Consider the following 13,164-nt stretch of genomic DNA (forward strand, 5'->3'; position numbering starts at 1 on the left):
CTGTCATGCAGCAAAACACTGGGAATGGTTTTCCTGGTGCTTGACCTGAATAGCTAGAACTTGTTAGTTTCACTCTACATCATGATCTGACTACATTCAGAAAGTTTAAAATAAACAGTCATTATTGAGATTCTTTTGAAAGGTTCCAAAAGGTGTTGCCAGCAATGAGTGTACAAATCATTCTTTTAACATTAGTCTTGGGGAAAAAAACTCATTAACCTTCATTAATAAAGATTTTGACATGACATACTGGAGGGCTTTTTGTTGTTGTTTTGTAAGTAAGCAAAATTTAGACAATAGTGCTATTGTCATTCTCATCCTGGGGAGTTTTGAATTTTTAATGTCTGCCATTTAATTGTGGGGTAAATGTCCCCATCTAATTGTGGGGTAAATGTCCACTTTATCAGTCTGAAACCTTTCCTTTTTCAATTAATTTATCTGATTTTATCATTTTTTCACTGAGGGAAAAATACAGCAGTGGGTATTTCTACTGCTTATTCCTAGAGAATCCTCATGGTACCTGGATACTCTGAAGAGTTTAAATGCTTGTTAGTAGCAAGTTAGTAGCTTGTTGCTACTGAATCCCTTCCAGTGTCAAGTTTTTCATACAGAGTTTTTGTGTGAAGGTTCTAAACAGAGTGGAGACTTGTCACTGGAAGATTGGAATCTTGTGTTTCTATAAAGGTAAAGTCAGATTGCAGCCTTAGAGTTTGGAATTGGAAGATAAGGTATTGGTATATAGAAATCAGTCTGTCATCAGATGTGTTTATGAGAAGGATTCCTCCCACCTGCAACAATTTCATCGTTTTTTATATAATTTGACTTTATAAGACTACTGTGACATGATCTGAGCATTCTGCCTGGTGAGATGGCAGAGGCTTAGTTCAGTGTGAATGCTGATCTTTCACTGTGACTCCAGCCCAGTTCAGTCTACTGTCAGTGGTGCAGCATATTTTGTTATTATGGAAATACTTTGATGCTGTTATTTCTGTGCAGCGAGGTCAGAGCTAAGTTCATTATTTAGGCAATATGCTTTTTGAGTAGAGATACTGTAAGCAAATGTCATCTTTGCCTCTTCAATGTTTGTATGCATTCTTTTTTTAAAAAAGACTAATGAGAAAAGTAACCTGCTCATATTCTGGGACCATCATCAGCCACTGGCAGACTGTGTGTTTATTTCCCTTAACTAGGAAGGATATGTGTGTTCTTATTTTGACTTTTGTCAAATTGTTACTTCAGAAGGGCATAGGACACTAGTAAATGTAATTAAAAGTGTATTTCTAATGAAGCATTTTATTAATAAGAGATATTTTACTGTAGCCAGCAACACAAAATTTATGTAGTAGGGAAAAAAAAAGTTTCTCCTGGGTGGTTAATGGCAATTTTAAACTCATGTATCTTGTTAGTGATAAATGATTCTCCCCTTGAAACAACCTCTTCTTTGAAAGTTATCTCTGAAAAGTATAAAAGTAAAGCTATCCCAAAGGGCATATGTGATTGGAAAAGTAGGGAAAAAAAGAGGATGGGGGCAGAAAGACACCTGAGCAAGTTACCTCAAAACTTAGTTACTGTGGGAAATGTTGGTATGTCAAAAAAATTTTATTCTGATCTCAAATTTGCAGCAAAATAAATGAAAACAGACTCAGTATAAATATGGCAGAGTACATGTTATGCTGAGTTTCTTTTGTTCTGAGTTTGACTGTTTTGTTCTGTATTTTAAATGAAATGTCTTTTCATAGCTTTTATTAATGTCAGTTATCCTCCAGAAACTGTTGTATTATGAAGTACAAAACCACATTTGCTGTGTGTCTAGAAGACAGAGTTCCTACTTTTGTAATGCAGTGTCAAGCTTTTAATTTTTTTCATTGTGTCTGGTTCAAACAGGAATCTTGTAGCTTCTCCCTTTCTTATTTAGACGCCATAGATTAGACTCTAAGCATGTGGAAGCTCTGATAGATAAGGTTACATACATCCTTCTGTTGAACTTTTAAAGTGTTGAACTTTTAGGATAAATTTTCTGCAACGTAGTGGTTTTTCTAAAAAAACTGTGTGGGTTTGGTGGAGATACAGAGCCTGGTTTTGTTTCTCTTCATGCTTCCAGAGGACACGTGACAATGGTGGCAAATTTCTCCACTCACCTGTGTGGCATCATAGTAGTGAGCTGTCAAGCTCTGTCTCCTCTAATGAACTTCCATCTGTTTTGCCAAATCACTTGTCATCTGGGAAAGAGACAGACAAGAAAAATAATCTGGTTATTAGTTTATTTTTCCCTTAAAACTGTCAGCAGTTGAATCATTCTTCTTCATGTAGTAGAGTTCACAATGCATTAATATGATACATTTTCTCCCTAAAACTTGAAGTGTTTAATATGCTTACAACTTTTTGTCATTCAGGATGGTGATGAGTCATCTCCAATTTTAACAAGTCCTGAAATTGTTAAGATTCCAGATCCCAGATGTCTATGGTAAGCATGCTACATGTGGTACCATCTGTATTACAGAGTTTCTGTTGAACTTTTCATAAATGTAGATGAAAGCTTGCCATCTTAAATGTTTTAAAATTCCAGTGGCAAGATCTGTTTAACCAGTTGAGAAATATCAGTGGGTTTGAATTTTGTATTTTTTTTCTATTTCTGCTGCTGCTAGATTAAAATACAAGGATTGATTTAATGCTAATATTCACCTCCTTCTTTCCATGCATAATGTGCTTGCTTCTGAGGTGTAAGAAAGCAGAGAAGGGGGATTGTTGGCAAAAGAGGTGAGAGGGTGGGTAGATCAGAGGAAGCTGAAGATGTAGAATTTAGAGACTGGTGCAATAACTCTTGGTCATTTCCTCTGTTAAAATATTTTCTCCCTACACTCTCTTGTATGTTGTCTTTCATGTAGACAGTGCCTAAGTACAGTTCTAGAAAAGATTTCCATTATTGTGGATGCCAATTCAGTGGGACTGGTATTGGCAGCATTGGGAACCCTAATGTAAGTGGGCTTGTACTGGCAACACTGTTTGAGCACTGTGAAATCTAACACTGCAATAGCAAGTCTGACAATGCTGGAAACTGCCTTGGCTGCTGAAAACTCGTTGGCACTGTGGCTCCTATTGTGGCTCCTACTGTTGCTAACATGATATTAACAGTGGGACAAGTTTTTGAGATGTTTTTTTCTTGCATACAAAGCTTTATGCTGCAAACATCATCCTAAAGAAAGTGTTTATGAAGTGTTGAGCACGTTTGAGTGCTGTCAATCATGGATGTGTTGACTGAAATGCTTACATTTTGCAGCAATTCACTAAAAGGAAAGGTAGGGTTTGTTAATGCTAAGTCAGAAATTGAAACAGACTCTAAAAACTCCCAACACCCCTCCAGGTATTATTAAAGGTGGTTTTTTGTAAAATAAACAAACAAAAAAAAACAAAAAAAAGCAAGAAGATGCTGTACTTTCAGATTTGAATTTTCATGCATTTTTCAAGAGACTGGTGAGTCTTCTCTAGATGGTTTTGCTTCAAGAGTAATTTTCTCTGAAATTTAGTATTTATAAATATTGACTTGCCCTCTGCGTTTAGGAGAACTTAGTAGAAAGCAAACATCACAAACTTGCTCGAAGTTTAAGAAGTGGACCTTCTGATCATGACCTGAAGCCTAATGCAACTACACGAGACCAGCTTAATGTAAGTCAGTCATATGATGGCTAAGTTCAGTTTTATTAGGTAGGTTGGTAATAATATATGGTGACAGTTTTAAGGAAAATACAGTTAATTTCAGTTTATAGAAAATCATGAAGGAAATGTTTCAGAGTGCTTAGATAGAAGAGTCCAACTCAGAAAGGAACACAAGGTGCTTGTTAATTTTTTTTAAACCATTTTTAGGGGGTTAAGAATGTGTATTTTGTGCATGTCATGTAGGTGTGAGTGGTACACTTAAAGTGACTGTGTTTGCCTGCACTGTCAATTCAATTTTTGGTGTTGTCAGTGTTGTACTGTATACTTTGTTAACTTGTTGATTTTGCCTGTTCACGTTTTTAAACTCGCTTTCTGACTGTGTATCTGACTGTAGATCATAGTGAGCTATCCACCAACAAAGCAACTAACGTATGAGGAACAGGATTTGGTGTGGAAATTCAGATATTACCTTACTCATCAGGAGAAGGTAAGTTGAGTTGTTAAATGTTTTGGGCTGGAAGGGACCTTGTCCCTTATCAGTAAGCTTTTCCATGTCTGTCCTTATGTAAATATAATCTAAATCTAGTTCCACCTTTGTGTGAGACATTAGTTTTTGAAATAATTTCCTTTGGCTAGCTTTCTACTGATCAATTGTCTGCTCTCCTGTTTAGGCCTTGACAAAGTTCCTGAAGTGTGTCAACTGGGATCTACCACAAGAGGCCAAGCAAGCACTGGAGCTGCTGGGCAAGTGGAAGCCCATGGATGTGGAAGACTCTCTGGAGCTTCTGTCATCTCACTTCACCAACCCCACGGTGCGGCGCTATGCTGTCGCCAGGCTTCAGCAGGCTGATGATGAGGTATTCACTGTCTGTTGGTACATGGAAAAGTCAGCTGGTCCCAGGATTTTTGATCTCATTGAGTTCTTGAAATGTTTGCTACTTTTCACGACATTTTAATGATTATTGGTAAAGAAAAACAAAATATTTCCTTTTATTTAGGAAATTTGTTGTAACGTTTTTGGGGAGCAGTCTTTACACAATTAAGTGTCACACATTGTTGTCTTAGCATGAGCTGCAGCTAGTACCTGGTTTTGTTAAACAAGGTAAAAAATTCTCACCAAAAACCAGTGATAAATTTTGAGTGTTAACCTGTGAGAATGCTCTGAACTTAAACAGTAAATGGAAGGATTTTCAGCAGATCCATCTGGTGAATCAGTATATCATACTGTTTTGCTAAAGAAAATGAGTAGAAGTTTATCTGTGGAAATGAGGTCTTTCTACTTGTATACTGATTAGAATGTGAGGAGCTGTGATTATGAATAGAGCCCACTTAATAGAATCTAATATGTTAAATATCAATTATTTATATATTTTATTTTGACAAGTAAAAAAAAAGCGAACCCAGTTTTTAGTGTTTTACCATAACTCTTGAATCTTTGGCAATCAATGGAGTTTAGGGAGCATAAGTATATAATATTTTTCAAGCCTACTTCAATAGCCTAGGTCATACTGCTGTGACATTAAAAATGTACCTTTTACAAAGTATTGGGAAGTAAGTAAACAGAAGAAGTTGAACAGTAAAGGCAATAAGCTGATTTTAGACAGCAAGTGGTTAAAAATCTGTTCTTTAATCTAAAACAGATTAGATATTTGTTTTTTTTCTCTTAGATCCCCAGCTACACAAAGGATAAAAAAAATAGTCCATAAAAGAAGAGAGAATTTCCATTCTTGATATCATAGTCCAATTTATGCTTGAATTTTCAGTTTTCTTCTTTTGAGACACAAATTGAAAATTTTATTCTGTGGATGCCAGAACCAATTAGGGTAGCTTAACTAAAGAGGATTTTAACATAGTAATTGCACCTGAATATTCACTAAATTAGAACTTACTGTCTTTGAGTAACAAAGAATAGTAGAATGATAATGCAGTATCTTTTGGAAGTCAAACTGCATCCAGCACCAGTGTTGCTATGGTACATTGATTGTTTAGGGAGACTTCCATTTCTGTATTATTAGAGGTCACTAAATCCTGACTTAAGTTTATCTGTAAATTATAATTTTGTAAACAGAAGGAGTTTGAATTTTCTTTGACTGACACCCTTATTTCACTTGGATTTTTTTTCTTCCCTAAGGATTTGCTGATGTACCTGCTACAGTTAGTCCAGGCATTGAAATACGAAAATTTTGATGACATAAAGAATGGCCTGGAGCCTAGCAAGAGGGACAGTCAAGGTTCCATGTCAGAAACCATGACAACATCTGCATCTAATGCTTCAGAAGTAGACAGGTAAGAAGCTTAAACTTCCAGCAAAAAGGCAGAAACATGTAATATTCTAAGACATCAAATTATTCCTTCTTTTTAGGGGAGCTTTGCATATTTATCATATTATTTTATAATCTGAACATAAAAAAAAAAAACAAGAATAAAATCAAACCTAACAAATCCTGAGCATTCATGAAACATGTTTCCTGATTATACTTAGTTTACAGAGCAAACAGTGTTAAAGTTGTGGCCTTTGCTCTTACTGCACAAAAGGAAGAAAACTACTGTAGAGCAGTAAGATCACTGCTCTTGCTTCCTTCTGTATTTGCAAAAGTTAAGATGTCTTCACTGAAATTATATGAGGTTCCACTCCCCGCTCTTATCACAAAATGTGGATCTAAAAGTCCAATCAATTTGAAGTGAAAAGAAATTTCATTCTGCTTCTGCAAAAGAAGGTGTAGGGGAAGACTTGTGGAAGCATACTTCTTATACTTGCAGAAATCCAAAAGGAAGACTGAGGTAGCTAATAAAGTATCAAGCAAAGTGCAAATGAACTTGGTAACCAAAGTCTTCTGTGAATATTTGGTACAGATTTTTAGAATTTTCAGTCTTAAGCTTCTAATGCCTTGTAACATGAGGGTGTATTTTTTGTATTACGGTTCTACATCTTTTCATTGACCATACTGCAAAGCTGTAAAAGTGGGTGTTGTGGGAAGGGTGGTGTATTTTGAGGCTCAAATGATACTTAGATCTTAGGAGAGCTATTTAATTACTTCTTTTCAGGTAAATTTACCATCTGAAAACTTTGCCTTGCAAATCAGCATTTATCTGCTCTGTGTAGTTTCATTCCAAAGACTAGTGCAGGTGTTGTGTATTAGCAGTTTCATCTTTGAACATTTGAGAAAGCTCCTGAAAATGCAGATTTGTTGAATTCCTATCTATGTCTGCTTATTTTGAATGGAAGATGTAATAAAATGCAAAGTTTGTTTAAGTGAATGTCCTTCACAGGCACAAACTGTATAGCTCTCCAGGCACAGATTTTTGCTGTTTTCAGGAACTGCAGCTGTCAAAGTTGCTGTTCATGCAGTTTGTTCTGAAACAGGGTTGGGATGCTACCTTCAAAGAAAGGTAGCAAAGAAACTCTTCCAGTTTTCTGAATTATGCTGTGGAAGTGAAATTCATTGTGATTTCAATGCATGCTCCCTGGCCCCTAAGCAAGAACCTTGAAACATACCAATTATGTGCTTTGCTTTGTGTAGTTCCCAGATTATGAGTCCTATTCCACCTGTTTCCTCTCCACCTCTTACTTCTAAAACAAAAGAGCTTGCAGAAAATGAAAACCTTGATGTAAGTCACATGATTTACTTTGTATTTATTGTACTTTTCTAGTGACCTGGTACTGTTTCTTGCTTTTGTGTGTGAATATTTTAATCCCTTGGGTAAATCTCACTGAATATTTAAAGTGCCCAAAGAATATAGATTTAAGGTAAATGCTAGGAAAATAGCAATATCTTAACTGATTTTTTTTGCAGGGTGTCTCTTTATGTCCATGATCACAGTATCCAAAATTGGGTGACTGGAATTTGAAGTATTGTTCTGTAAAGGGGAAAATTATTATGTGATAGCAAAGGTTCTAAACCAGTCTTTTAGTAGAAAACAGTTATCCAGATATTTCAGTCTCTACAGTCTGTTCTTTCTTATTCTTTGGCATGTCATCTTTTTTGAAACTAAATGAGATAGTGTCTTGATTTACTTCTGCCAAGGACTATATTCGGTTTATGCCAGGCAAGTAATAGGAATGGGTAGATAGAAGGTAAAGACATTTTGAAGGAATCTGATTTTAATCTGATATGCAGATTAATTGGTCTTTGAACTAATGATCCATTCCCTGTTGCAAATTGTCCTGTTTGAGTCTTAATACTGCATAGAAAATAAACCTCAAATTGAGCATAACAGTAAAGATACACAGATTTCTTGCTGCCTGGACTATTAAACCTGAAAGAAGCAACTAAGTGCTGTGTATGCTATACAAATTTGTTTTCTTGAAATGTAGAACATCTTCAAGATTGTTAGATGCTCTGGATACAAAACCAAGTGGGAAATGTCTTTGGGAGTTGGATGCTATGGTATTTACATCAAGATGCAATTGCATAGGAGTAAAGAGTAACATAATTAGAAATTACATTAAAGGTTTCTTGTTGGAGAACATGATGTGCTTTTTATATGTTGGTAAATACATCACTGGAGTAGCAGACCTTCTAATTTTAGTAGTGTTGCTGGATTTAAAGGAATATTTAAATTATTGTGATTTAAATGTTAGGTAGGATTGGATTCAGATTTTAGAAGGAAATATATCTCTCACAACTCTTGTATTTACTTGGTGTTTTTCCTTAACTTTGTCTCTCTCTCAGATACTTAGATTTCTTTGTAAGTTAATTTTTTTTTGCCCTTCTTAAATCTCTTCCAGCAAGACCTTTGCACTTTCTTGATATCACGGGCATGCAAAAATTCCACGTTGGCAAACTACTTGTACTGGTATGTTAGAAATGGTTTATTTATACTTTATCAAGATGTAATTGAAATCAAAGCTATAATGCCCAGAAGGATGCTCATCAAAATATGACCTGTCTTGAGAGCTTCAGAATCTCAGTTTTTCTCAGGGTAAAGTAGTAGATTTAAAACAATATGCATTTAAACATAGTAATTTATAAATGGAGGCTAATAAAATGTAGAAATATGCATTACTGTTAGACTAAAGAAGTTGATGTCTAGACCATTGCATACAATGTCACAAAAAGCAGCCTAACTATTTTAAAAGTTGTCATTCAAGTTATTTATGGTGTTGGAGAGGAGATTAAGTTCACCTTTTCTCTGCTTTGCTGTCTGTGTGGTTGTACTTTTTGTGCTTATAATGTTTGACAGTGTTGGCTAGAATACTGAAGTTATGCACTTAATTATTAATCAGAGGTGTATGTTAGGAAGATTCATAAAGCAGTTCGGCTTTTTTTTGTTGTAATCTAATTTTAGTTTTATTCCATTTATGGTTATGAGCACAAAATGTCATTGCAGATACATGCAATCTTAAGAGGGAAATTTAGTTGTAAATATTAGTTCATCTATACTCTAGAGAGGTAGGATTGCTTAGTTTAGGATCTTGTCCTAGTTCAGTGTATTAAGAGTAAAATTAGATGTCTAAGTAATCTGCAAGCCTTCTGAACAAGTATTTGCATGTAGGAGTTTTCTCATTTGAAGCAAGCTGAGAGTAGTAGAGATGTACTGTGTGAAAGTGTGAGTCTGTGTGTGTATTAGCGTAAACATCTGCATATGCACAACACTCACAGCTATTTACTTGCATATACTTGTGTTTTAAAAGGAAGACTTAGGCGCATTTTCATTTGTAACCTTTGTAGCTGCATCAAATAATTAAAAATACCGATGCATTTGATCATATTTTAGAGTGGTAACAGCATTAACCACAGATAAGTTGTGAATTGGGAACTAAGTGTGATATGTGATGTAAAACATAACCAACAGTTTTTATACAATTCTTTCAAGAAACCTGTAAACCATGCTGAGAGATTCCATTTATAACTAAGTTTTATTCTGTAATTATTTTTAGTAGGTTGACTTTTAAGTTACTTACCCAAATGACTTATGTACATTTGCAAGCAATAGTTACTTCTGTTGCAGTGGCCCAAGATAATGTTCAGCTTCATTAAAAAATACTATTAAATATAAATTATTAAAATAATTGCAGTCTGAATTGGTGTGAGTAGAAACCAAGTGCTTGACCTAATCAAATATTCTTCATTAAGATGTTGGAAGCTTAATTTACTTCTATCAGCTTGACAGACAGTGTTCTCTTATATTTCAGCAACATCTCAGACACTCCGTTTACAGAAAGTTCAAATGTCCATAACTCTGTGGAGTTTTTTTTGACTTACGACTTAAAAAAAATAAATTCAACAAAACAAATAAGAAAAGTCCACCAACCAAGAACCCTAGTCAATTTATTCTTTGTTTTCTTTCCAGACATCTCAATTTCTCAGTGACAAAATACAAATGTTGCAACCGCTGTATGAGCTGATGTAGCCATAAATCCTCATGGCTGCTGATCAATTGTATGTTTCAACTATCCAGACACAGCATGCTACTAAAATAATCAATGGAAAAAGTACAATAACCCTTGAAAATGAAACCTTCTGCTCAGTCACTTGTCATTGTAGAGCTAACCTGTCCTTTAACCATGGCCTCAGAAGTCAGTGTTACTGCTTTTTCTGTCTTCTCTTTGGATATATGAGACACCTACCCAAGTATGAAGCATTACTCTTACTCCTTGCTTCAGGATATCTTGGAGAAACTGTCTAGTGCTTTTTAACAAATGAAGATGAAAATGGCACGTTTCAATTCATTACTTCTCCTTTTCCTTCAAGCTTATGTGCAGACTTTGGACTTACTTTTATACAAACATTTGTGAGATAACACTCTATAACGCTGCATTATCAAGGCCCTAGGAGGAATCTTTAGTTACAGGTTTTATTGGGTTGTACACATGGAGTAAGTTACATATGCCTTATTCTAGTGTATGTAGTATGTTGTGTATTTATAAATAAGACTACTCAAATCTGATGAGCTGTAAATGACAGACCTCTAGTCTTGTCTCACAGTTATTCTGTCATGAAGAGATTCTTCACAAGTACATAAGGAAGGTGTAATTCTTGCTAACATGTAATGTCCAAGAGACTGTTTGAATTAGTCACTTTTGAATCCAAATGCAGTGTGTGAAAATTTACTGAGATGCTAATTTCTTTCTTTTTTTAATAGTATTTATTATATGTTTTTACTTTACTATATTCATTGATCAACAGAAAAAAGATACATACGTAGCTTTCAATTAATAGCTACTTTTTGCTTGTCAGTGCTGCAAGTAGAAATTTAGACAAAAGCATTCCAGATGACTTCATAACATCAAAATAAATTTTCAGTGTAGGTGTTCTGGATTGTACTATTAAGTCTTGTATCCAATACATAATTTAGAAATGGAAACTCTGGCATGTAGACTCTGCAGAGCTGCCTTAGGACCAATACTTTTCCCTGCACCATTTCTAATGGTAAAGCAGGGAGCAGGTAGGGTGAGATTCTCCTTGAATTGTAGGTGCTCTTGAATAACAAGTTTGCAGCCACTAAATTATGTAGCAGGTCATATCACAGTGCTCAGTTGTCCTTCTTTGCTGGAGTGTTCATATGATTTGGACTTCAGGTGTGTCCTCTTTGAGTCATGACACTTCACTGGAAGTGAAAAACTACAGATACTTTGATAGACTCTCCTGATCCAGATGGAATTGGGCACTATGCAATTTTAAGAGTTCAGCCATTGGTTGAGCTAAAGATCTCAAAGATCGTCTTCATTTTTAGTTCCAGGTCTGTAATATAGGGTTACTGTGTTTCACTCAAATTGTGTAGCTCCAAGCGGCAGGTATAACTCCGGTTGTTTTTATGCTGCAGGTATGTAATAGTGGAGTGTGAAGACCAAGATACTCAGCAGAGGGACCCAAAGACTCACGAAATGTACCTAAATGTGATGAGAAGATTCAGTCAGGCTTTGCTGAAGGTAACTCCCTTGTGTGAGGAAGTCTGTAACGTTTTGGGATAGTTCTTCCTTAAAAAGGTTCAGGCCTGAACCTTTTTAAGGTTCAGGCATGAACCTTTTTAACCTAAGAGGAACCTAAGAGGATGGCTTGGGTTTTTTCGTGTATGTATGTCAGATGCATTCTACTCCTGCTCAAATTTTGAATTTGTAAGCTGAAGAAACTGCCAAAAAGGAAAAGAACAAATACTGAGAACTCTTTCTTCTCTTTTGTTGCTTGTTCCTGTTAGTAACATATTGGTTCTAAAATACTCTGCCTTACACTGGGTCTAAAACATTCTAAAAGCCTTGTGTAATCAATGCTATTTATTTACTATTTATTTATTGTAAACTCTTTCCTTGAGGCACAAGTGGAGAGACTCATCTGGAACTCAGAAACAGCACTTGCTGTTCTGTGTGTTGGCAGCAGAGGGTGCTGGAGCAGCAGGAAAAAAAAAAAAAAAAAACAGACAAAAAAATTCCTGTGAATTGGAAGTTTTACTGTAAAGCAGATATACAGTCTTTACATATTTCCATGTATCTCACACCTATTATTTCCAATTCTAGGGGGGTTACTTGAATCTGATCTTGTGCTTCCTAAGAATATTTCAGAGTTATCCATAGTAACTTACTTTGGCTGTGTGAATTGGTTTGTCATGCATGACTGTTCACCACTGAAATTGCTGAAGCAAATTGAAGTGCACTGTTAGGTCAGATAATTGATTGCCAGCTACAGTGACTGTGATTGTGTTTTACAGAAAATACCTTTTGAATTGACAGGAAATTGATCATTATTCACTTAACCTCTTAAAAGCCCAAAGGTCTAAGAACAAAGGAATGATTTGTAGGTAAAATAATTAAAGAATGAGGAATTAATTCTGTTGCTTTTCATTCTTTTAGGGTGATAAGTCTGTCAGAGTTATGCGCTCACTTTTGGCAGCCCAGCAGACATTTGTAGATCGGCTGGTTCATGTAATGAAGGCAGTGCAGCGTGAAAGTGGGAATCGTAAGAAAAAGGTAACTAAAAGATTGGAAAGCCCTTCTATGGCCTAAATTTGACAATGGGTAGGAATGTTAGCCTTTCATTAAAGTTCCTTAGCACTGAGATCTGTAACAGATGTCCATCCTTCTGTAATAATTTTTGTTATTTGTAATATTTTTGGTTAATTTTGTGAACAAACTTTAGAAAGGTTCTGATAGTTCAAAGTTCCAAAGGTTGTTCAAAGTTTGTAGATAGGAAACAGAAGAGGCCCTTATGAACACTCATGGAGTGTTTTGGCCAAAGAAGGATAAGAGAATAAGTAAATAGTTGATGATGTAACTGAACATTTTGTGGGGATGTGGGAGAATATCAGGTTAATGTCATGTGGGTGATATGCCAGGACAGAAAGTGAAAATCACTTGCCAGCAAGCTTTCCTTTGTTCTGAGAGCAACAAAACTGTTCTTCTATGAGGTATGTGTTTAACAGAATTCTGCTTTCTGTTGGGTCTTGATGAAAAGACTTTCTACTATATGTTTCAAGAAGCTTTGTCCTTCTTAGCTAAAGTTTTAAGTGCACCTTAAAGGCGGGTGTGGGAAAGAAAGTGGAAATGGCAGAGGGAGTTCTATTTTTATATAACTT

General features: G+C 35.5%; 1 protein-coding gene across 1 annotated transcript in view; it reads left to right on the top strand.

Annotated features, from left to right (window-relative positions):
* PIK3C3 (phosphatidylinositol 3-kinase catalytic subunit type 3) overlaps positions 1-13,164 on the top strand; it is a 67,075-nt gene that overhangs the window by 14,970 nt on the left and 38,941 nt on the right. The window contains exons 7-16 of the mRNA XM_050987060.1: positions 2,394-2,457; positions 2,942-2,949; positions 3,559-3,663; positions 4,049-4,141; positions 4,326-4,511; positions 5,786-5,940; positions 7,176-7,263; positions 8,384-8,451; positions 11,422-11,527; positions 12,443-12,559. Of these exons, the coding sequence (XP_050843017.1) occupies positions 2,394-2,457; positions 2,942-2,949; positions 3,559-3,663; positions 4,049-4,141; positions 4,326-4,511; positions 5,786-5,940; positions 7,176-7,263; positions 8,384-8,451; positions 11,422-11,527; positions 12,443-12,559 (990 nt within the window). The remainder of the gene's footprint in view (positions 1-2,393; positions 2,458-2,941; positions 2,950-3,558; positions 3,664-4,048; positions 4,142-4,325; positions 4,512-5,785; positions 5,941-7,175; positions 7,264-8,383; positions 8,452-11,421; positions 11,528-12,442; positions 12,560-13,164) is intronic.

This window comes from Serinus canaria, chromosome Z, assembly GCF_022539315.1.
Source record: "Serinus canaria isolate serCan28SL12 chromosome Z, serCan2020, whole genome shotgun sequence".
Taxonomy (NCBI): Eukaryota; Metazoa; Chordata; class Aves; order Passeriformes; family Fringillidae; genus Serinus; species Serinus canaria.